At 39.7% G+C, this 23,934-nt stretch overlaps 1 protein-coding gene across 2 annotated transcripts in view; it reads left to right on the forward strand.

Annotated features, from left to right (window-relative positions):
- Positions 1-23,934, forward strand: part of LOC139947887 (TALPID3 protein-like) — a 108,398-nt gene that overhangs the window by 23,394 nt on the left and 61,070 nt on the right. Inside the window, exons 1-7 of one of the 2 annotated variants that reach the window (XM_071945729.1) lie at positions 66-158; positions 2,497-3,059; positions 3,778-3,929; positions 4,663-4,843; positions 5,339-5,557; positions 6,245-6,722; positions 7,487-7,610. In XM_071945729.1, the coding sequence (XP_071801830.1) occupies positions 2,529-3,059; positions 3,778-3,929; positions 4,663-4,843; positions 5,339-5,557; positions 6,245-6,722; positions 7,487-7,610 (1,685 nt within the window). In that variant the 5' untranslated portion in view covers positions 66-158; positions 2,497-2,528. Of the gene's footprint in view, positions 1-65; positions 159-2,496; positions 3,060-3,777; positions 3,930-4,662; positions 4,844-5,338; positions 5,558-6,244; positions 6,723-7,486; positions 7,611-23,934 lie in introns of those variants that run through there. The other variant, XM_071945738.1, reaches the window with a different exon arrangement.

Genomic DNA, 23,934 nt, shown 5'->3' on the forward strand with positions numbered 1-23,934 from the left:
TTTAGTTATTCTTTCGCTCCCTTTCAAAATCCGACCTCTTGAGGGCGGTAACAGACGGGCCCACAATTTTTTCTGTCAACTTTTTGAAAATTACATTGACGACAAGATTTAATGAAATTGGACTTGCCGCTTTCCGACTATTCGCCGTTTCCCAGGAGGTAAAATGAGAATTTGATCTCTAAAATTCCATTGTCATTTAACTGTACAGTTTGTTCGTTAAAAGGTAGTTTGTTAAAAACTATCTGGCCTGACAGGCCACCATAAAACAAGATGAGGTGATGTTGCATGATTGATAACTTGTGTCAAGATTCATTTTTCACCATGACCATACACATTCGTAGATAGATAAAAATAGATGGAAATAGAAATCGTCAAAATCTTGTATATGTTTTCCCATCACTTTGAACTCTGGCCCGCAGATATGCTCGCTGGGTAGTAGGCCTATGTCAGTCTGTTGCACCACTGAAGAAAGTTCCTGTGATGTGGGTGCCAATTTGCACTATCCTGGTGTCATGTGTTTTCAGTAGGATAACAGGAAAATTGTTCACAATCAAAAACTAAATTTTTTTTTCTTCCAAATCATCTATCCATTTTTTTAACATTAACACTAACACTTTATGGTGTGTTGAAATTTTTCAAGTTTTGGTTTTACGTTGTGAGAGACAGTCCGCCATTAACAATGCTTGTGCATGCACGACATTGGAGCAACGTCACATGTTTTCACACCTTTCATTGGTTGGTATTTTATTGAATATTCAGAAGCCAGTATGGCATGCAAAATAAATCAAAAATATTATTCAATTACTACTTAACAAATTTAATTACATTTTTGTCCAAAGGCATTTTGGCTACTATATTAGAATCCAGAGATATCATAAGGCATGAAAGTAAAACACCCCACCCCCCTTTGAAACACACACACTTCATAACAATCCGTTTTCCCCCATTTCAGACCAGTAATGTTTGGTTTCAGGAGATAAGAAACCAATCTATGATATTTTCTCTTTAATGTAGACTTAATATTTGTTACGCTGATCGGAATTTATTACAGTATTCAGTAAATCCCCCCAAAAAAAATTTGGGTCATTTTCACTTAAAATATTTTAATATTTTCCCCATATTGGCACACCATAGAATCCCAAATAGTAACCACCTCACGTGATCCATCTAGTGACTAAAGCAGAATGAAACTCAATCTAGCAGATAGTAATTTTGTTTTGAACATTTGAAGTTGGATGATGTTTCTTTGACTCATTTGAATGTTGGCATAATAATGTAGTGATTAGTACAAAAAATCAATCATTTTATAAATGTTTGAGCATAACCAACGACAGGAAACTTTTTTCTCAGCATGATTAAGTCTGATGAAAATACAGACCGTGAGTAAACTGCATAGCTTCTGTCACCTGTGCAGCTTGCACAATCTCGCGGTAAACGGGAATCAAAGTTAGGGACCGAAAACATATGAGGGTCGATAACGTATGACGCTACGATACATTACTAGTCTGTCTGATCATGCTGCTGAGTGACTGTAAAGTGATATAAAAAAATATACTGACAGGCGTTCCAACATGTTTGTTTGACTAGAAGCTAGGGCCCCATTAATTTCATGGCTCTGCTTACCACCGTATCCTGCGCTTGCAATCACCATTCTCTGCTTACTTGCAAGCCAAATTTCTGTGCTACTGTGTAAGTAATCGTAGAATATGCCTTGTAACGAGGAGTGCGCACAAACCAAAATTAGCCGCTACCCGTGAAATACGCTTGACGTAAGCACAGGATTCCCTGCCTCCGCAAGCGCCGATTCCTTGTTTACGAGTGCACAGTCATGAAGTTTGGCCCAGTTCTGGGTCAATCCTTTAATTCACATCACATTTATTGGTCACATATCCTGCATATTTATTATGCTTATTGTGTACTCTACACAACTTCTGAACGATATCAGTCTTGCATATTATTAGCTATGATCAATTAAAATTCCCCATATATAACCATACAAAGTTGGCTCAAAATTAACCAACTTTTCTGTTTCTTGCCAAATACTTGTTGCAGGCTGCAATTGGTAGATTTGACCCATTCATGTCCTCCTGTTTCATATTAATGTACACTATCAGACGCTTGAACTAAAGAAAGGAGTAAACAAAAATAGTAATAATAATATTTGAGTTTATATAGCGCTTTTTCACTCCCGAACAGGTGTCTCAAAGTGCTTCAAATTATTACCCCTGGTCACTGGGCCTTAATTAAATGCATTTTTAGAAATCTCTGGGCATGATAACTACAGAAACGGATTAAACTTGCCTTAAGTGTTAAACTTGCCTAAAAATTGCTGCTGTATACGCTGGCATGTGTTTTTCCTTTTTACTCTTTCCTCAAATCTGTAGTGGTTTGACTTTTCAGGCATAACGGGTAACAGCACACTCTATAATGAAAAGTGTAATTTGATAGTCTCTTAACAGGTTTCCTTTAAAAACAACTCTACACTTTATTTTTCAGCTCTACAGCAGGTAGAGGCTAACTCGACAAACATGATAGCTACACCGGTGCCATCAGCTCCCCCAGGCAATAACAGTGATAGCAAAACACTCAATGTGAGTAGTAATACATCAGGCAGTTCAACGGCTAGTTCAGTTCTCATCCGATCAACCAAACCTCCGATCAAAACGGACTCATCCCTCTCAAGTCGTTCAGCAGAGAGAAGGTTGTCATCGTCAAGTTTTTCCAGTACAAACTCACAGCGAGTGAGCATCAAGGCTAAATTTCTCAAAGAAGTGAAATCTCCATTTGAGGTAGACGGTCAGACAGAGCAAATCAACAATGAGTACATACCACCAGCCCTGCCTGGCAACCTGCCAGCGGATTATGAACAAAGGAGAGATATCGCAGACACTATAAATCGCAATCAGAGTGAACCTAACGTCTTGGGTCTTGACAACAACAAAGAGAACCATCTGCCTGGAAAAGGAAGGATCTCAACTGGTGATGGCGCTACGTATAAGAGCATTAGAGTTGAACAGGTTGATTCAACTGGGGAGAAAGTTGCATTCCGTACAAACTCTGTAAGTTTAAAGAAGAAAGTTATAAGAACTACTCGGTGCAAACTTTTGGACCATATATTTCATAATGTTGTTTTAAAAGCAGAAAATCTGGCCCACAAACTTGCTTGCTAATATTAAGAACAAGTTTTGAGGGAACAGTGAGTATTAACCTACATAAATTATAATTTTGCTCTGACCGTTGCAAATTTGTGTTTAGTTTTTAAAGCTTTATGGGAGTGGGTTCCAGGTCTGGAATGAAACAAGGCTACAGAGACGATGGCTCTCACTGTCTCGTTCTTGGCATTGGTGCCCCTTCAAAATGTTCTCATAGCAGGCCTGATACTTCTTGGAGGCACTAAACGTGATTGCCTTGATGCCCCCTGGTCATTGCCTTGGTGCCCTTTAAATAATCCAGTAGAAATTTACATTTTTCTGACAGGGTGCCTTTTACCAAGGAGAAAATGCCTTGGTGCCCTTGGTTTTTCAGAAACAAAACATATGGGCCTTGCATAGACTTTATGATTCTGCATTGGAAGTTCCCTTTGTAAAACAAAAATGACCTTGAATTCCAGGGACAGGGGTTCATATCAATTAAGATCAAATGGAAGTTTAGTGTCTTAAAAACAAAAAAGTTATACAGTGTGGCACACTGTATAATGTATAACAGTAATTTATTACAGATTGTTTGTTCTTGTTTTGATCCATACAAAACAAAGTAAAATTTGATTTATCATGACAGAAGCCACCATCGTCATCATTGCTGAAGCAAGGTGCACCCACTTCCAGCCATTCCATCCTATCCCATCCTTCCGGTCCAAGCAACGATGTAAGAATCACACAATTTGCTCTTGGAGGGAAACAGAAAGTCTTGAAAGACCAGCTCCTGAAGAGGTGAGCTCATTATAAAGATTGCCGTTAGCTCCCAGGGTTCTTTCTTTCACTGTTCATTAGGTGTGTATGTGAGATATAACTGCACCTATCCTCAGGAGTCTGCCTTTTATTTCAGGAATGAGAACTTTCAGTCTTTCTATCTGAATTTCAAAATTTTAAGTCGGTCTGGTGAAAAAAAATCAGCTATTATTTTTTACACTTAGGGCCCATATAACGAAATACTGCTCCTTGTTTTACTTCTCTAGTGTTGAGGACCCTGTTCCTAAAAACTTTGTGAAATATATAATATTGAGCAAGTCTTTGATGTACCACATGTAGTCAGGTTCAATCTAAAAAAGAAAAATTGCTATGCAAAACACTGGATGAAATCATTCGAGGGACTTGGAAGACCTTTGAAGTGCTTTGTGGTAGCTGACTTACCAGTTGTTTCCATAATTTGTTCACATGCTCATAACAAGAATCAGAACTCCAACATCTCGCCAAAATAAAGTTTGAACAAAATTTAATTTAATAACCTCTTCTCACACTTACAGCCTTTAACTTTCTTCCTTATATAGTAAAGGTTTGCAGTTACAACCATGTAATGATAATCTCCAAATGAGTTGGGGTGGTTCTGAAAAGAACCGTTGGATTATCATTACATTTTGTTACTGCCAAACCTTTACTATATGGTATTTCCACCTTGCAAAGTTTTAAATCCTACTTTTCTTCCTCATGTTGTCCTCTCAAATAGACAGGAGCAGACTGCACCGGTCAAGAGATACATCCGGCCGACCATGGTAGGCAGTGATCAGCGGGTATCCTCATCAATACACGGTCATCCTGAAGGCAATATGGCGGCAGAAATCAAAGATCCTACAACGGTGGCTGCAGTGACAGCTGCTGCAGTAGCTGCTACAGTTCCAATTGTAAAGGTATCTGTTGCATCAAGTTTTAGGTTAATATTTACCAATTTACTAAAAGGCACTGGAAACTATAATTGTTAATGACTATAAAACAAAAGTCAGTATAAAAACGTACTTGGTAACAAGTGGAGAGCTGTTGATAGTGTAAAACATTGTGAGAAACGGCTCCCTCTGAAGTAATGTACTTTTGAGAAAGAGGTGATTTCTCACTCAAATTTCAGACTTCAGGCCTGAAGCTTTTTATTGGGCATCTGAAGGCACACAGATATATGCAACAAGGGTGGTTTTTACTGGTAGGTATTTAGCAGTGTTGTTGACTCGAGTCAGTGACTTGGACTCAAATCTGACTCGAGTAACCAATTTTGTTGACTTGCGACTTGACTTGGACAAAAAAGACTTGTTACTTGACTTGACTTGAGGGAAAATTACTTGGTTACAACACTGGTATTTAGTTTTGAAGTGACTTTATCAATTACAATTTTATTTAACGTTATCGTTTTTCAGGCTCAGACTGACCTAGAAACCAAAATGGACACAATGATGGAGAAGCTGGTTCTTCTCCAGGAGTTGACCAGAGGGCAGCAACACACCACCGCGGAGCAACACACTGCCGCAGTGACGAACTCAAATCAAGGTGGTGAACTGCAGAAAACACTGGATGAGGTCATGAACAAGAGACTGCAGCACCTGGAGAAGATACAAGACAGGCAGATGGAATGGCAGGTATGTGCAAGATCTGAATGGTATTATCTGAGGGGGTATGCGGTAACACCATGTAATGATAATCTCTAAGTGAGTTGGGTTGGTTCTGAAAATAGCCATTGGTTTCAACTCAACACTTCAATCAGTTTGCTCTGATCGTCTTCTGGAGAATATAAATCTTGTGAAATCAACTACTCGTATTCTCCAGAAAATGGTCAGAGTATGCTGATCAAAAGGTGAAACCCAACTCAATTCAGAGATTATCATTACATGGTGTTACCACAAACCGTACTATATCCTATTTCCACCCTGCAAAGTTTCAAATCCTACATTTCATTCTTGCCGTTTAAATTTTTTACAATTTATGTTCACTCCAGAACATAGTTGTAACAATGTCAATGCTTGCACAAGAGTTGGAGGGTACAGTCAGAAACGGAGTACCCACTGTTGGTGCTCCTGAATGTTTCTCTTCACTAAATTTACTTTCCCTTACAGTTGCACTGGCTCTGGTGCTTGTATTCATAACAAATTTCTTGTACTCATACACAGACACTTCACCAAAATACAACTATGTCAGAAAAAAACCTTTCATGCCAGTACCATCTCTCTACCCCATCCCACTACACATGATTGTCACAGTCTAGCTTCAGCACTTTGTATAGTACTTCATAAGTCTAGACTTATTTTGTGTTCATTTCTTGTTCAAAGGAGAAACTTATGTCGGCAGCTTATCAACCAAGACGGGAAAGTCATTCTGCTACCTCTTCACACTCTCATCATACCATGAAATCTCAGCTTGATTCAAACCACATTGGGCCAGAAGATAAGCAGCCTTTGAAGAAAGAGGAAAGTCGCAGGACCCATCCAGGTTTATCGGGGCATGCAGCATCCGCTGCAAGACCAGAGGGTAAGCAAGCTTTCAAAGATCAGCAGAGAGGCATCTCACATGAAACCCTGGAGAAGAATGCCGAAAGGCACAAGCGCTACACTCCAGCAGTCACTCTACACAGTTATCCTGCACAGCAGTCTGCCAGAAAGGTTCCAAATGAAGGAGTATTTTCAAGTGACAATGATGCATCGTTAGATAAGACTGCCCATCAGCCGTCGCCACTAGATACACCTGCCCCTAGAAGACATGCTCCACGACCTCTGACACAGAATGGACCTCCTAAAATATCCCATGCCGGTAAGTACGTTATTACACAATATATTAACAACGACATCCAGCGTAAATGATTTTTGTTGACAGCAGATTTTGGGGTGGTCCGATAATAGAAGGCTAGTCCTGCTCTAGATGGCACCCCCATTCATACTGAAACTCTTCTTTAGCTACTTATTAATTGACTTATTTATTCAACTGCATTTATTAATACACCATGTTTGGAATTCAACAAGCTGTTATTTATGTACAATGGATGTTCATGAAAAAATGGAAACAAAACAAACAAATCAAATGAAAGGTACTGGACACTTTTAGTAATTACTCCAAATAAATATTTGCATACAATATTTCTTGGTAATGAGCAATGAAGTGGTGTTGAGTGTAATAAAACATTGTGAGTAACAGCTCCCTCTCAGTGCATTAACGTAGTAGTTGAGAAAGAGGTAACTTCTCATCAATTATTGTGAGCCTTTTTGAGACATTTGAAAGTACACAAAGTTGTGCATCAAGGGTGTTTTCTTTTATTATTCTCTTGCAACTTTGATTACCAGTTGAGTCCAAGGTTGACGTTTATTATTTCATGCATATGTTGGGATACACCAAAGTGAGAAAACTGGTCTTTGACAATTACCAAAGGTGTCCACTGCCTTTAAATGCTGCGTCGCATTTTTAACAGGTTTTGATAGTTCAAATTGCATAAATTGATAAGTTGATTTGGGTTAAAGCTTTTCCTCGAAAAAGCTTTGATTGATTCTGGTTATTTCTGTTGGAAATGTTCATTTGGACAGGAAGAGGATTACTTGAAGAGATTCTCACAAGCCATGATGAAGAAGAACGAAGGTTGGCCACTAGAGGGCGCCAGATACCCACACCATCCTCCCGTCCAAAAACCTCACACAACTCTGGGACCAGGTAAGTTTTATTCAGATGTTATTGCTCGATGTTCAATGCTACAAGACTTTTCTTTCAGGTGTAGCTTTCTTACATGTTCGATGGGCAGAGTATTGAAAGCCTGTGTGTGAGAGCTTGCCCTAGTTGATTGTCCAACATTCTCCAGTAAATACAGGCCTGGAGTTTCATCTTTGAAATGGCAAGGCTATTTTCATTTTGCAAAGGGCACTTCCATTGTAAAATCTGAAAGGCTATGTGACACTTTTGAAGGGGCACCAAGGCCAAGACCAGGGGCAATGCAGGCAATAGGTCTCCGTGGCATCTGTGTAATTCCAGGCCTGATTTACGCAAAAAGCTTTAGTCAGCCATGAGTCAGTGGAAACAATCTAATGAGGTTTGCGGAGATGACATGTACTTAAATCTGTTTATGAGTTGTGGTGGTTCTGAAAAGAAGGTGTGGAAATGAGTGATACCTTTACAGGGAGTTATCTTTCCTTTGGTTAAGAGTTCAATTAATAGTTCAGCCAAGAACAAAATGTCAATATAACCTTTGTTGACAGTTCAACGTATTACTGTATTGCAGAATAACTTGATTGATGGCTTCCCTTTGTCTTTCCTTTGGCATAGCTGTTATTTCAGCCAAGAAAAACTGTACAACCTTCGATGACAGTTTAATGTATTACTGTGTTCAGAATTATTGATTGATGGGCTTTCTCCCTTGACTCTACACTGTTTTGAAGGAAACCTTTGATTCACCAGTTGTTAGTGAAGCGTACTGTTCTTCATCCTTTCCTTAAAGGCAGTGGACACTATTAGTAATTACTCAAAATAATTACTAGCATAAAAAACTTACTTGGTAACGAGCAATGGAGAGCTGTTGATAGTATAAAACATTGTGAGAAACGGCTCCCTCTGAAGTAACGTAGTTTTCGAGAAAGAAGTAATTTTCCATGAATTTGATTTTGAGACCTCAAAATTTGATTTTGAGGTTCCGAAATCAAGCATCTGAAAGCACACAACTTCGTGTGACAAGGGTATTTTTTCTTCCATTATTATCTCGCAACTAGGATGACCATTGAGTTCAACTTTTCACAGGTTTGTTATTTTGTGCATATGTTGAGATACACCAAGAGAGAAGACGGGTCTTTGACAATTACCAAAAGTGTCCAGTGTCTTTAACTTGTAATCACCTTCATTGCTTAACTCGTATTGGAGTAATCCTTAAAAGTACATAAGTTGCTAATGGAGACAAAGTGACCGCAAAAGGAACTGTAGGGTTGGGGGATATAAACTGAGACTTTCATCCAGGTTTTTATTTGGGTTTGTCTGGTTTTCGTCTACATGTAAATTCCTGTAATTGTTAACGCCAAAGCTCCTTATCGTCACTGGTTATTCTAAATATTCATTTATCTACAGTCAAGTCCATCAAGTTGACAAGTCTGACCGCCAGATGATAAGCCCTGGCCCATAAAAAGAAACTCAACTATTTATACAATTCCAAAAATGTTTCCGAGTATTATATATACAGGGGCCGCCACACCTGTGTAATGTCAAATCCACCTCTCCATAGACTTTCTTGCTCCCCACAATGCAGCGTCTAGAAAGGAAACAACACCAAGTAAATCCAGGTCAAATCCTTGGCAAGACTCTTTTAGCCAGGAAACTGATCAATCTTTCCATTTTGGGCTTCCTGTCTCAAGCCCTGAAGTTCCCCCAATCCCCTCTTAGAGTGGAACATGTACCCTCCTACAGCCCCCCAGATGAAGTGATTACTGTGTGTCTAATGCAGGTGTAAGGGGACAGTGGCTCTTGGGTTGGGGGGGGGGTCGAGGGGGTAAGCTAAACATGATGGTGATGATTGGTAGTACCCAGCAGTTTCAATATCTGACAGCCATCATCTGTACTAAATAGCTGTGTGTGTGTGTATTTTAGGAGTTTGCCATTTGTGTCTGGACAGTTGTTGGTGGAATTTCCTATGATAATGATGGCCGCATATTTTTATAAGTTTCCTTTAAAGGTGACTTCAGAAGTAAACTAGCCTCTAAGTACACTATCCCAGAAGGAACAAATAGGAACAGTCTTACAATAAAACAAGTTTATGTTCAAGTTGTTGTAGGTTTTTTTTAAACCACACTTTAAATTGATTCGTTTGAAAGTTTATTGGCTGTCTTTCACGTGATTTATAGTAAATTTTGAAGAAAACAAAATTGTGCCAATTCCATTAAACAAAATTGTGATGTTTATTCTTATGTTTTGCATTGTAAAATTAAACTGGCCTACACTTTAAAAGAATGTCCACTTTCTCTGCCCTCAGACCAATACAACATATCTCGATGTTTTTTTCATATCGTGTAGAAACATATTCCAAAGGAAATGTGTGGCAATTCTAATAAAAATATCGATGGTTTTGTCTTGTTTTGATGTACAGTATTTGCAGTTTTAAAAATCCAACCAGAAGCTCTTTGTAGCAATTGCCTCTTTCTTCGCCCTCAAGCCGACTTGTTTTTAAACTCTTCCACTGCAGGAAAGCACAGTGACAAAGCTTATCTTAGCATTTCCCAAACCACAAACAGTTCTCAATCCAAGAATCTTCAGAGGCAATTCTTTCATTTCAGAGGAAAAAGGGCTTAACCTGGATAACTCACTGACCCACTTTAAATCGGAAATCTCCCCCGAAGAGAAAACCCAAAGTTAAATTCTGATTGATCGTAACTCGTTTTGCAATTCATTGCTTTTGCCGAAGTTAAGTACTAGCAGCAGAGAGTAAGTTTCAATCAGAACTTCCTTTGGACGTGATTCATGCCAATTCAAATCAAAATAAACTGCAAAGAGGAAAAACAAACCTGACGTTGGCCTGTAGTGATGATTTAGAAATCAACCAACATGTCATTGTTTCAAAAAGTGATAGATCAATAACCTGCCATTGAGAATGAAAGTACATGTTCATCACACTTGTCAAAGTTCATATTTCAAGTTGTGTACTCTAAAATCTTTGTCCGTTCATGAATTTTATCAAATTGATCATGTACAACACACAAATAACAGCTTTAAGAGAAGTTTGTAGAAGTGCTTTAAATCTGGTCTATTTTTAAGAAGACATACATGTACTTATACCTTTTCTTTCCTTCAGACAAAATGATGTCTTGGAAATGTATACTTCCTGTTACACCCTTTGTGACATGTAAATGTCTGAGACACTCTGATTTATGAAAATACAGCAAATTTGACCAAGTGACTGTGCTAAAATAATTATGCTTCTCACCTTCAGGAGTGACTGTTTTTTTTTGGGGGGGGGGGGAGGCGGAGGGGGATTCATGCCCCACGCCTGTATGCTTCGTTTTTGACAGGGCAAGGGCACCAAGGCAATTTCTCCTCGGTAAAGGGCATTCTATGAGGAATTTGCAAATTTCTACTGGAACATTTCTTTATTGCAAACAATAACAAACTGCATTCTTTGATTGTCACTCAACAACGAGTTATCAAAATCTGTACCCCCCCCCCTAACATCCTCAAGCACACTGCCCCACTTTTTTTTTTTGGGGGGGGGCAATTAAACACCCCTTGCCCTCACAGGCTAGTTATTGGGGAGGGGATTAAGAAGTGATTGAGTAGCTTCAGTTGAATCTATGACATCGTTGATGGATGATGAACAAATTAACGCCATATGTGATGTTTGACTTTGAGCATTCAGCAGTCCTTAGTGGTTCATTACCTGGACTTTCCTTTTATTAATATATTCCTATAGCCTCTAATCATCCAAGTTTAAGGTGTCATCTCATGGAATACATCATTGATCTTGTTAGGGCCCAATTTCATTGCTCTGCTTTAATAATATGCAAGCAAGAAATCAACGCATACAATAGTATCCACCGATAAATGTTTTGTTTTGTGCGCATTCGTACTGCGCAAAAATCTAAGCATTCTTCGCTAAAGGAATTTGGTGCAAATCCTTTTAAGTGGAGAATAGTACAGTAACCATAAGCTCAACATTTTGCAGTAGAATTTGGCCCAATATGAATTGGACCCAATTTGTGTAGACCGCAATCAAGATGTGCGGTAGGCTTGGTTCAAGGTATGGGTATTCTAGCCGTGTGTTCCCCATCACTGTGTCAGACACTGCACACTTTTATTCTCTAAAAGCTGCTGATAGAGAGCACTTTCTCAAAATGAACACCAGTTCCTGTGTGATAGCAATCCATTTTGGGAGAGCACCCTCTATTGGTGGCAGTTTGTGAATGAAAGCATGGGGTGTGTCTGGCTCGGTGGTGGGGAATACACAACATGAATGTATTGAACCATTTTCTTCCTCCAAGACTAGGTATGCATGGGACAACCAATCTTTAAGTATTTAAGTATGTAACTTGGGCATTGAGGATGACGAAAGTAACCATGTCTGAAGTTAACCTCTTATGTAGGGAGAAGTCGTATAGTTCTGCAAAGACCCATAATTGAGATATTGCTTTAAATAAGAAACATGCTTAGAAGGTCATACTCTCGCAGGGATACCCTCTGTTAACTTAGTCCTGTTCTTAAGAGCGCTTAACCGTGCTCCCATGGACATTCTGATTTTTTATTATAAATTCAAATACCCTTATTTCTCTCATTAGGAAAAGTGGCCAGTGCCTTTCAGGAGTGAGATCCCGTGCGTGATAATGCATGATGATATTTTGTAGAGATCCTTAAGATGGATTATGAAAGGGCTTCTTTTTCAATAAGAAACTTGAACATCTCTCAATATCCTCTCATAAAAGGGGACAGCATTTCAAACGATGCTGTTTCAAGGGGGATATCGGTTTCACACTTGGCAAGTTTTTCCGTTGAAATTTTCAATTTTCCCCATACAAGTAACCCTATACTTGTACGCCCTTAATGAGAAGGTTTTTAATTCCACATGTTAATGATCTGGCTGATTTCGGTACTCTTCTGAAACCGATCCTGGTTGTCCTTGCTCTCACTGGTTTCAACTATCAATATGAAGGCATTGTGCCGGCTAATAGCCCGCCTCAGGGTAAAACTTAATGTCCGGAGGGGCTGTACTTGAGGGTTTGTCCTCAAGATGAAAGGATAAGGTCAATGGTCATCTCTTTCAGCTGACTCACAGTTGATTGTCATATTCCCTCATGTACATCATCTTGGTGCTGTACACAAAGCCACAAAATGCTCAAAAGGAGCTTTGCTATAATATTAAAAAGCATTGACAACATGAAAATATTGGCACCCATTGTATTGTATACATACAAGATGCAAGACCCTTGTAGTATCCAATGCACAACAAAAGTACTACTGTCAACTACTGTCAACAAATTGAGAGGTTCTTCTGTGTCATCAGTCAGGAGTAAGTGCAATCATGCTGGTTCGAATAGCATGTGTCAATTCAGGGTAAATGATCTTTTTTAACTCTCTCTGTCTGTCTCTTCTTCATGTCTCCTGTTTCACGTATGAATTAATGCATGGACAGACCCGGGGCTCTCCTGTATCCAGTATCTACCTGGATGGCTCATCCTCCTGACTTGGGTCGTATGTACTATTTTAGACTTATCTTTTAAAGTGACAGTACCAATCAGGGTTCCTTCAGAGTGAAACAGTAGCTGGGCTTGTAATTGGAAATGGTGTGTGATGGTGTTTTGTGTTGGTGGAAGTAAACAACACCTGTCTTTGCTTGTATTTGTATATTAGACTTGATTCAAGTCTGGTGCGAGAGGTCCGTAAGCGTATCCGCCGTCAAAATGTACCTATCGTGGGCCTGAGAGAGGCACGGCACAGGTTGGGGAGTTTTCTGACGTTTTTATATGTGATGGGACTGAAAATAAAAGAGTTCTCATCATGGGATTGGGACTTGAGTTTAGTCTACTTGTAAGCTCAATCTGTGCCTGGTGTCACTCTGTATGTGCTCACTTTACTACGCAGTGAGTGCATTACAGTAAATTGATGATACCAGGAATTTTCTTTTTACTTTTGTTAATATTGAACTGTTGAAGAAGTGAACTTGTGGGTTGAAAATTGAAAACAGGCTATCAAGTTTTGTATCAATGGTGGTGTTTTAATATTCGCGGAAACCACCCCTGTAGTGCCGACCGAGTTTCCTATTTGTGACAATGTGTTTTTGGTTTCCATCGTTCCTTTCACGTTTTCCACTGAAAATTAAAATCTGAAACAGTTTGTCAAATTTTTTTTGTGGGTGGTGCTCTAATATAGTCACACAAATCATCCCTGTTTGGAATGACGTAAACCGAGTTTCCATTATGTGACAATGTGTTTTTGGTTTCCGTTGACAGTTTTCTACGAATTATCCACCTGTCAAATAAATGGATTCATATATCATGAGTATATCAATCATAAAGTAAACACACGGGGGAGGTTTCACGTTTCAAGTGCCGCTGATAATAGTACAGGTCAACTCTTCTAGTTCAATGATGCGGCAATGTACCTACCTTTCTCTTAAAGGCACTGGGTTGGATTTCACAAAGGTAGTCCTAACTTAGGACTAGTCCTAGGCAATGCTAAGAGATAGGACCAGTCCTAAGTTAGGATGAATTACTGGTCCTATCTCTTAGCATTGCCTAGGACTGGTCCTAAGTTAGGACTACCTTTGTGAATTTCACCCCTGGACACCTTTGGTAATTGTTAAAGACCAGTATTCTCACCTGGTGTATCTCAACATACTATGCATAGTAAAAAATAACAAACCTGTGAAAATTTTGACCCAATTGGTCGTCCAAGTTGCGAGAGAATAATGGACGAAAAAACAGTTGTGTGCTTTCAGGTGCCATGAATTCAAGACCTCAGCTGAGGTCTCTTAATCAATTCAAATATTTTGTGAAACATTACCTCTTTCTCAAACACTACGTTGCTTCAGATGGAGTCGTTTCTCACAATGTTTTACACTATCAACAGCTCTCCATAGCTCATTGCCAAGTAAGTTGTTATGCTATCAGTTATTTTTGAGTAATTACCAATAGTGTCCAGTGCCTTTAATAATACATGAACTATCATTCATATATAGCGCAGTAACACATTGTAAAACATGTCAACAAAATAAAGCCCATAATACTGTGTAGACATGTTCACAGAATAAACCCCAGAGCTACATGTATGATATATCCCGCCTTTTTGTTTTGCCTGACTGAATAGCGTCATGGAATGCACTTTTCTGTTTCCACTTTCTCCATTTGAACCGTCATCAGTGCCGATTGTTAAACCAGGGTTTGGGAGGTCATGCACTTTTTTTCCCTAGCAGTCAAAGCCTTCAAAATGTAACCTATGAAAACGGTTGCCGGTTCACTACTCGACCTGCTACGACAGATATAACAGATACACCGGGGTGCATAAAAAATAAAAATAAAAATAAAAAAACGAATTTTAAAACCATATTTTTAAAACAATTTACAGGCAAAGGAAATGTAGTCCTATACATGGAATATTAACTTTAAAGAAAGTTCGGAGTTTTAATAATTTAATTTCGTAACAATGTTTTAAAAAGTACACAGAAACTATTGTGGTACCTATGTTTTTTTTTACAGGGGCCATGATGTTCTTCCTACTTTATCTGATTTCCGATTTGTTTTTGCCCTCGGAAAAATCAGAAAAAAATGTGATTAAATAGCCTGAAAATAAAATATTCCTACTTTTTTCCCAAGATCGATTTGTATATTTTTATGCCAGTGTTATGTCTAATAAAAAATTAGCTAAAACTAAACATCATGCCTGGACGGTTAGGCTTCAAATTATACTGTGATGACAAGCGAGAGTGGCGCTTATTGTGACTGAATAACATGGACGGGTACTTGTGTATGTACATGTACATGTACCTGTAATTGGGTAGATACATTATGGAGAGTTCATTTATTGTGTTGCTATCTACACTGTAGATACCATGATTCAATGGTGTTTAATTACGTTCTTCCTGACTGATTGCGTTCATTATTTATACATTGGTGACACCAGTGCAGAGCTAATTAAGGATTACTTAACCAACTAGTCTTTGAAGTTGCTTAATTAGCCTTTCTGATGTTGTGACTGTCTTGTGTTATGAACAAAACCTAAGACTAATTTTGACCTGGCACTGGAATATTAGATTCTCCTCAAAACCCCCGATCTTGTACCTCACAGGCAGCCAAAGCCAATCATGGTCATCGGATCTTAATCTTTTATATTGCATCGACTGTTGGAGGTAAAGCAATGCTGGAAAATAAAGTGTTTGAAGTCAGCCCGCAGCCCACTCTGTCATATATTCCGTTGATGTTGAAAATGCTCTGCTATAAATACCAACTTGGGCCCTTTGGGCATTGAGTGTCGGCTGCCTACCTCGATACAAGGCTCCCTCGTAAATGAGCACGCATGACAGAGACCCTACACCAAGTACATCTATATGGTTGGCTTCAGTCCATCCCGCTCCAAGGGCTTCCGAAATACAGCCTTTTGCGAATGCAACTGCTTTGGTGCTCGGGTGCCGTGTCCCTGACGGGGCTCTTCGCTAAAAATGTATTCCCAGCACGTACAGTTGCCGCTCGCCTTCGCCGCGCAAACAACTTGAGCGGGCGCTCTGCCGCGGTGTAACCCGACTTGATGGAGTCTCAGTGAGCCTAGCCTCCGGACACCTTCAGCTGAGTGCTTGTTGTCCAGGCAATCCCATCCTCATATGAAATTTCTATAGCTACGGGCCCCCATATAGTGAATATATCCCATGGTATAGGGGGGACTCGTCGTGTCAATAGATATGCCTTGATCATCCATCTTTTCTCTTCTTGCTGTCCGCGCTTGCTTGCTTGCCGCATGCTCCACGTATAAGAATGATTTAGCAATTGCCTGGATTTACCAACAGATGTTTGGCGCGCCATCAGCCAGGGAGCTGAAGTCAATTAGGAGCCTTCAACCTCGTGTACGAATACCTCGAGGCCGGTATTATGCAGTCTATAAAGTGCACGGTGTCCTCGATCGGAGAGACCCGGGGATATGAGGACACTTCCTTGACGAGGATCAGAGTGCAGATTAACATATACCATATCGCTTCTTATTCACACTGCTGGCTGCTCAGCGGTACATTGCATTATCTTCACCATGGCAACTGAAAAAAAGATTCCTTAGAATTTCTCCCAGGACATTGGTTTTGATGACACCATGATTATTTTTGGTTTTATGCTAGGACGAAAAAAATATATGTTCTTGCTATCCATTGTAAAATAAAATGTGATGGTGCTTTATTTTTAAAATGTTGGCTACATCTTGCAAAACTGATTATTGCCAGGACAGATCGCGGGGAAATGTTTGAGAGTTGTGTCATTGGTAATACAGCAATAGAATAGAATTCGGCACACACGTCGAAGCGGTGTGAGTTCTCCCGGAAAAGGGGACATCGGAGATTTGTACTTTGGAAAATAAATATGCGTAAAATAAAAAATAAAAAGTTTTATAATGGCCATGCTTGCGTCATCAAATTTACAACCCCATGTTTACTTATTTGATATACTTTAAGTAAACAAAAACGCGCGTTTTAAATTGTTGATTCTACTTTTATGTATAATGATATTGAACGAAAAACCTTTCGTGTGTTTCTCTTTTACGTTCCAACATCAATATTGTTTTTTGATTTAGAAATGTTCAGGGTTAAGTTGTCCTTGTTTTACTGAAATCCGTTTTTGCAGTAGGATGTAATATTAGCATTGTCCTGTTTTTGACAATACCTTTGTAACAAATGGTAGCAATTTTACTCAGTCACCTTCCTCCTCATATTAAAATATTAAAATGGAGTTTAATACATAATATATATTGACAATCGGCAGAAATATGTAAATCGTAACAGGTCTGCAAAATTCCAAAAACCGGGGCAATGGCATCTCGACCCAAGAAACACCCTGCACTTTTTCCTGATCTATTTAGCTTTAGCCTCCCCTCAAAATGTAAATTGAATTTTCCAATTTCGGCTGTCCTCATTTCTCCACGAGTGGAGTACCCATCGGCCGCCACAAGGTTTTGGCAAGGGCCCAGCTCGAGCATATAGCCCGCCGCCGGCACCTGCATTCAGACATTGGCGGCTCGTCTACTGCCTGAAAGTCTCGCTATTTCACAGTTTATCACTCGGTCTGTAGTCACGCTCAGAAAGTCCTCCGGGATAATTTTGTTCTACCGATCGGACGTCTGGAACTCTCTTACATTATGGTATCTCGATTTTGCAGCTTGAGCGACCTCTCTTCTTTACCGTGCCGTTTGTATGTAGCCTTCGAGGGTGTAGTCACTTTTCTGCATGGAAAAGTATTCCTTTTAAGCGCAAATGCATTCGTTCTACTTTCCTGAAATAAAAAAAATCTCTGAAAAGTGATATGGCCTCACATATCGTGAAAAAAAAACACTTTGAAAATTGATAATGACCTCACATATCGAAAGGTTATCCGGAAGTTGTTTTCGACCGAGAACAATTAGTGAGAACAAAATGCGGCAATCGAAATATTGGTGTATGGCTTTCATTATTGTAATTCTGACCTATAGTGTCAAGCATAATAAAGTGGAGGCTCTTAAAAGGGGTCACAGTCAATACTGTGTGTAAAGCTGACGTGAGTGACTACAGATTTGATGTCAGTTTGAAGTTGGGTCATATAGCGGAGAGAGGTTCTTAACCACCATCTGCTGAGATGTCATCTCCTCTCTGACCTCATCTGTCAGCCTATCATCAGTCCATTTGCCACGAGGCCCCCCTCAGACATCTCCGTGGATGTACACTCTCCCCGTCTCACTCTCTCCCCCTCTCATTGGCTCATGCAGTCTCTGACGATTTCGAGAACTGAACTGAACTTCCCTTTCACACGATAGTAATTTAGCAAGGGTTGCTAAATTGTAGCATGGTTTATAGGATTTGAGGCATTGCATGGTGAGGTATCAATGTATATTTGGTTTGCGGTAACACCATGTTTGTGTGTATCTACTTGCCAGGTAGAGTTTGTTCTTAGAGAACTGTAGTATGGTTGTTAAACTAAACTAAACTTTTGTGAAAGGACAACAATTTTTTCTTCTGTCCAAGTTTCTTGCAAAATCTTGTTAAACATTGCTACATTTTACACCCATGCTTAAAATAACCAAGGGACCCAAGTTAAGTTGTTGTTGTGTGAATAGCACTTTATAGAGAATGGTCCAGTTATGACCCCCTTCATCATGATTGAGTGGAACGGTGTGACTCGCTCATGGCACGTCACAGCCCGGTGTTTGGGGGGGGGGGGTAGGGGCACACTTGGGTGTGTCAAGCCTTCCAGTACCCCATGGGTGACTCATCCGAACCCGTGTTTGTGATCATGTCGGTGAACCCAATCTGTTCCCAGCGATTACCCACCGGACGACGCCACCACTATTTACTAAACACGGATAAGTAATTAAATGCAAACTCATCAATGAAATTTCTTACCATGTTGTTCAGTGCGTCTTTTCATCAGACAAGACAAGATTGGGGAGGGCGGGCAAATTACCGTGATGCACCACCGAAGAACTAATTTGAGGCCGTCGTAATTTAATTTTTTCATTAATTTATCCCCGGTCCCAAAAGCTGCGAAATTAATAAACCGATTGTATTAACTAAATGCCTTCAGCCCAGTCAATTAGTCATTTTAAAACGGATCGGAATGCAAAACAATATGGACAAACACGCCACTCATTTTAGGTCGTAAAGTTTAGAATAGATCTCCCCCATAATAAATCAAAAATATTTGGACGTTTCAAGGAGCACTATAGAAGTATGTCGTTAAGTTTCTCTAACCAAATCCCTCACCCATAAAACTAATTGCAATGAAGGCGTATCGATATTAAAGTTTGCAACGGTGCAGCGGCGCAGCACTCACAATCCTCTCGCCGCACTTCTTTTTTTTCAAATTTTAAAGGCCAAACTTAGACTGCAAGTTATATTTAACTTCAGTTAACCCCGTGGTTTAAAAAACCGGTAAACTATTCATTACATTTCAGTTAATCCTAGCTAAAGTTTTACCCTTGGACGGGTTATTGACATCCTTTGGTGGGGGATCAACCACTACGGGGGTCATTCAAGTCAGACCGTTCTAATTGTTTAATGACGGGACTGAGGAACATTATTTAACAGAGGGTTTACATCAAGATGGCATGTCGAGACAAGATTGATTAGCCTGAGAATAGCACGGGGAACCCCGTAACCCAAGCCGTCCTTTAAGCGTCGTTGATCACAGATTTCCACTCCAAAATTATGTCACATTATGCAGATTAAAAATGTCTATCCGCCCTGCCGTCAATGTCTTCCGTTTCCCCCATCCCAGAAGAGAGTCACGCGCTGCAGACGGGTTTGGAAGTGGGAAGGGGATACACCTTTTCGCCCGCGGCCTTTTCGGGCATCAAGAGACCAGTGATGCCTGAACCTCAGGAATTAGCGCGGGTATTACTTGACAGCTCGACTGACAGGAAAGCTCGAGCCAAGACACTTGAAGTCTTTCAAGGTGAAAATACTTTGCGCAAAATACAACAGGGGAAAACGGCAACGCACAAAATAGTTAATTGCTTTATTGTAAGCCGGCGCGATGACAGAATGGCACGGTCGTTTCCCCGCGTGGAAATGTCTTGATTTGATTCATATGTTTAATGTTAACACTCTCTCTTAAAAATAACTTTGGTGTGAATTGATGTACTGTAATGTTTAATAAAATCATAATGTGACGTTACGGGATACGAAGCGGTTTATTTTAGTGAAAAATGAAACTGTCAGTTTCTCGTGTCCGCTCGAGCCTTGACATGTTGGATATAGGGATGGCCCAATGCACGAGCAATAAGCAATCATGTGACGGGGATCTGTTATATGCAAATCATCTCAACGTCTGTTACATTGACACCTGCCAGTCTTCATACTGTCATGACACGAAACGATTATATTCTGTCGATATCCATTGTCCTATTATACATAAAGAAATTAATTGTTTAAGTGTAAAATAGCAGGAACCAGATCGAGAGCGATGTACATAACTTGGGTTTTTAGCTGGTGACCTACTTTTGCAAAGTAAGACTTTATCCCCGATGCAAATTTCCATCTATTAAATACTTTATTTGCTTAGCAATTTTAAGTTCGTTGCAGCTTTAATGAAGTAAACTTGAAGCGATGCCAAAGAGAACCAGTCGTGTCCATGTCAAGACGTTACGCGTCTGACAATTATACCTTTACAGCGATATGTCCTCTTTTAACTTTTCACTTTCGATTTTAAGTCATCCGTTCAAATCCCCATGGACGTGATTAAAGACCTTGTTGTTACTATAGATTCCATCATGTATTTTATTTAGCAAAGCCTGCATTACGGGCGGCGTCGCAATTGATTTAGCCCCGCCCGACACACCCATCGCAACCAATCGAGCTTGGCACCAGACGGTTAATTAGAAAATCCCATGCGATATCGGTGTGTGTTGCCCTCACTAAGAACGGTCATACGTCTTGCAGATAATGGATGGTCCTACTACGCTCAGTATTCAGACCCGTGCTATCGAACTCCGGTGCTTGTCCTTAAAGGCAATACACTATTGGTAATTACTCAAAAAACTGTTAGCATAGAAACTTACTCGGTAACGCGAAATGGAAAGCCGTTGATAGTATAAAACGGCTCCCCATGAAGAAGGTAGTTTTTTAGTTTCTCACTAAAATATTTGATTTGAAAAAGAGACCTCAACTGAGGTTTCGAATTTAAGGCTTCCAGTATTCTCTTGCAACTTCGATGACCAATCATTGAGTCCAAATTTTTCGCAGGTTTGTTTTTAATGCATGTTGGGATACACCAAGTGAGAATACTGGTCTTGATAACTACTAAACGTATCCAGTGCTTTTAAAACAACCAGACGTGGAAGTTTGCAATTACATTACAGTTAAGAAATGCGTCTTCGTTTGTGTGTGTCTTCATCGACGTTCGAGATATATTCAGGTGATCTGGGCGTGGCCTTTTTACCACTCATTCAATCAATTCTACAAACATTGGGCTAGAAGGAAAATATACACGGGTCCCTGTTTCGTAAAAAGAGGTTTTTAGGTCAGGAAACTGAAGTTACTCAACACAGGTTGATGTTGCAATGTCTATCATAACATGGGAGAATCGTTAGAACGATTGAAGTGCTGTTAACACATAGCTCTCGAACATTAAAGAAACAAGTCAATGAATGCGCTCTGTACGTACAAGTTGTTAACATATTGAGTAAGAAAAAGAAAAGCTCAAACATATGATTTTGCTCCTGAAATGTGCACAGAAACAAGTTTTTATTTTATAGATCCCATAACCAGTGAACGATTTTCACTTGTACATAGCAGAGAAAAATGCTACGTAAGATGTTTCAATTGATATTCAAAAATCATCATTTGCTACTCAATATCGGCATTCAGTGTGGCAAAAATTAAGTTCAGTCTAAATTTCTTGCAAAAATGCTGGGCGAAATCTTTAACCATTGACTGTTTAAAATGTATATATCTCTGTGGAAAAATCTTTTATCTTCCAGCGAAACCGAAAGTTTCCTCAGAATGGAATTTCATTTTGTCAACTGTTGCTTTTATTTTGAATAAATTCTACCGTAAATATTGTTTTGCTCGTGCTGTTGTTTTGAATAGTGTTGTTGGGCTTTTAATTGGGTCGCTTGTTTGTGTATTGTTTGGTTTTCCGTTTTGTTTTGTTTTGGGTTTTTTTTATACAATAATTATTTATAACTAATTTTTTTTTTTATTATTATTATTTTTTTTTTAAAATAAATTAGTTTCGGTGGTGGTATGCTTTTAACTTGAGAACAAGGCCTTTCTACCGCTCTCACCAAACTGCACCTGCACTTATGCACACATACTCGTAGATGTTGTGTAAATGCGGCATGTTGACTCAGTCATGCGATTTCTATAATACTGCCATAGCGCACAAAGTGCGTGTCACTTTTTTCCTTTTTTTTTTTTTTTTTTTAGACCTGCAGACGGGACTTTAACGGGAAATTCCCCTCAGGCGTTTGTCAATTGTGATTTCTTACCATTGTGCAAAATGTATTTAGGGGAAACTGTTGGGTCGATATAGTACGAGTTAACTGATTGGTTCATTGGTGGTAGAGTTGGACAACCTCGTGTGTTACGGTTAATGCGGGGAGTATAGTGTTATAGTTTCTTAAAGGGGAGGTGCTGCGATGATTATTTTAAGGAGTTAGTGCACTCAAATCCACCTTTAAATTGGTAATTACTGTATTATGGAACAGCAGGGTGTCACTGGCTGAGTAGATGGTGTGTCGAGTTAGTGGTTAATATTGTTGTACACTACCAGCAAACAAGCTGACCCATTGTACAATATGATAAAAGGTGGCACATTCGTTAGCAGCGTTTGCTCTGTTAATTATTATTCAGGTTTATTCATATTAAAACACGAGGTAGGCAGCTACCAAAAGTAGCTGAAGTAACCACGTTCACACTTTAAATGAATTAAAAATTGTTACATGCCAGTTACAAAGAGAAGAAGAGTAAAATTACAACTAGGATCAAATATATACAGCATCAAACAGCACAGTATTAAAATGTGTAGACGGGAAAACCTTCATGTTTTTACAAAGATGAAAACATGTTTTGCAGGAATTTCCACGAATCATATCGCTTTCGATGCTATCAAGGTCGGGTGGGTCCAAATGGTTGCTGTTAATAAACGAGTCTAGATTCTAGAAAGAAGTCGTTTTGTTTCACTACGAGATTCGTGAATAGAGAAACACTTCAACAACAGCACTGGAGTATCAAAGCATAGTCGGCTTGTCAAACGCTCTCTCCTCTCATGTGGCCACAAAATTATTGCTCTAGAAATGTCAGTATGTTCTATGTGCTGTCGCTTTCCTTCCTCCTACCCACCCACTCAACGTTTGACATTGCGTGCTGACTGCGCGCTGCTTGTTGTTATAAAACTCGTAAGCCGCTGCCTTCCATGCCCGGTCAGAAACATAAATAATAGAACGACGTGAATTTTCCGCGAACCCGACACTCCGTGGGTTCGGGTTATTGTGTTGTTGAAACGAAAGTGTTTTTTTTCTCCATCGACAAGCTCCGAGACTACTGCAAGCACGGACTTGGAGTGTGTAAGTACTCGGCCATCACTCTGGTCGTCATTTCCCCCTCTCTTCTGTTGTCTCCTCTCCTGTCTCTTCCCCTGTCTCCTCAACCTCCATGGCGTCTGCTTGCTCATCACAACAAGCTGTGGGCGATCCTGTAGCCTCTGCCACTGCTCTGTCAAGAAACTCATCTTCCTCACTCTCAGAGGTCTCAGCAAGGGCTCGATATCTTCCTCTGGACATAGACATTCCTATGCTCTTTACACTATCCCTAATCGCTTGCCGAAGTCCATCACATGCTTCCTTGTAGAGTTGATCC

The sequence above is a fragment of the Asterias amurensis genome, chromosome 1, assembly GCF_032118995.1.
Source record: "Asterias amurensis chromosome 1, ASM3211899v1".
Lineage (NCBI taxonomy): Eukaryota > Metazoa > Echinodermata > Asteroidea > Forcipulatida > Asteriidae > Asterias > Asterias amurensis.